At 42.1% G+C, this 1,658-nt stretch overlaps 1 protein-coding gene across 1 annotated transcript in view; it reads left to right on the top strand.

Moving 5' to 3' along the window:
* Positions 1–988: 988 nt before the first annotated feature.
* LOC101849370 (prolyl 4-hydroxylase subunit alpha-1) overlaps positions 989–1,658 on the top strand; it is a gene marked incomplete in the record, with an annotated part of 25,316 nt that continues 24,646 nt past the window's right edge. The window contains 1 exon segment of the mRNA XM_013081844.2: positions 989–1,392. Within this exon segment, the coding sequence (XP_012937298.1) occupies positions 1,196–1,392 (197 nt within the window).

The following is a 1,658-nucleotide window of genomic DNA, read 5'->3' as shown; positions in this document are numbered from 1 at the left end:
AACCAGAAAGACTTGTGATTCACGTACACTTGCAACTTTCCACAGTTGCGATTATCATCAATACTCCACCAGTCATAAACGTACGTAATGGTCGCAGAGTAACCGCTGTTCCTATGACCTCTCTCTCTCTCTCTCTCTCTCTCTCTCTCTCTCTCTCTCTCTCCCCTCTCTCTCTTTCTCTCCCCCACCTCTCTCTCTCCCTCTTTCCACCTCTCGTTCTTCCCTCTCATCCCCTCCCCCATCCCTCTCTGTACCCTCTCATTTCCCTCTCTTCCCTCTCCCCTCTTCCCCTCCCTGTCTCCCCCTTCCCCTCCCCCCTACCCCCTTTCTTCATTTTCTTTCCCCTACCTCCATCTACTCAACTCAACCTGGTCGAAACACGCGTCTCACAAATCTCAACCCCCTTAAACAGTCTATCACATAATTTTAATCGAAATCAATCGCAACACGTGTACAGTCCGACAGAACGCGAAACTCAAAAATCGTTGCAATGTGTCCACGCGGTACGGTTTGAAGGAAGAAAAATCTATTTTTTTCTCCCGGCACACGTTTCACGTCTACACGTGTAAACTGTGAGTTGTCGTGCTTAGCCTTTCCGGAGGGTAGACCTATACTGATGGATCACATTTAGATTTATTGTTGTTTAAAGTGCTAAAATCAAATTTTTTTTTCTTTCGTGCTGTTTGGTACTAGATACTTATTCGGTACCGTTTTCTGAAGGATTAGTGTAGAAGTTGTGAAATTTTATACGTTAATCATTTTTCTAGAGATCAAGAGGGAAAAAGAAAGTACAAATTTACGAATCGGTAGTTTGGACTTAAGTGTATTTGATAGGAACAAACTATCTTGCTTTTTATTTCTCTATTCTTCGATATTTAATTGTTTAGCTGTGTTACTAATTAAATCTAAACTTTTAATACGTATTTTGGTCTTCATTTAACGGTTTTTCTTCGTTCATCGTCTGCATCTATATTTTTTTCTAGGTCTGTGAAAAGTACACGTCCCCGTCTAGAGTCAAGAGGAGCAGATGGTCGGCCACTGTTGACACGTCGGCAATGTCTGAGCCGGGACGCCGTTGAAAAAACAAATCGTCTTCCAATTTCAAAAAGCAACGCCTGTTAGATCTAGAACCGGCAAACTTTTTTCTTCAAAATTTGGACACATAAATCATAGATAAACTGACTCGTTCGTCATAATGGCGAAGGGAATAATGAACACTCCTCTCCGCGCGGTTTTTGCTCCTGTTTTGTGTCTGCTGCTCTCAGTTGCAGCGTCGTCTGCTTTCATTGTGTCGTCATCAAATTCTGTGCGCACATTTACTCAGCTGGATCTCTCGTCAAATCTGAAGAAATTCATTGAGCATGAGGAGATACGGCTCAAAGTTATAAAAGAGTAAGTGAAGTTGTAATGTTTTGATATTTGGTCAAATTTATATATCATTTTATGCATGTATGTACAATGTATCTGTCATATGATCAACCAGATGATTTACTTTGTGCATGTTTTGTGTGTGTGTGTGTGAGTGTGTGTGTGTGTGTGTGTGTGTGTGTGAGTGTGTGTATGTGTGTGTGTATGTGTGTGTGTGTGTGTGTGTGCGTGTGCGTGTGTGTATGTGTTGGTGCGTGCGTGCACGTGTGCGTGTATGCACGTGTATTTTG

The sequence above is a fragment of the Aplysia californica genome, unplaced genomic scaffold, assembly GCF_000002075.1.
Source record: "Aplysia californica isolate F4 #8 unplaced genomic scaffold, AplCal3.0 scaffold00148, whole genome shotgun sequence".
In the NCBI taxonomy this organism is placed as follows: domain Eukaryota; kingdom Metazoa; phylum Mollusca; class Gastropoda; order Aplysiida; family Aplysiidae; genus Aplysia; species Aplysia californica.
This window is presented reverse-complemented; position numbering and strand designations above follow the sequence as displayed.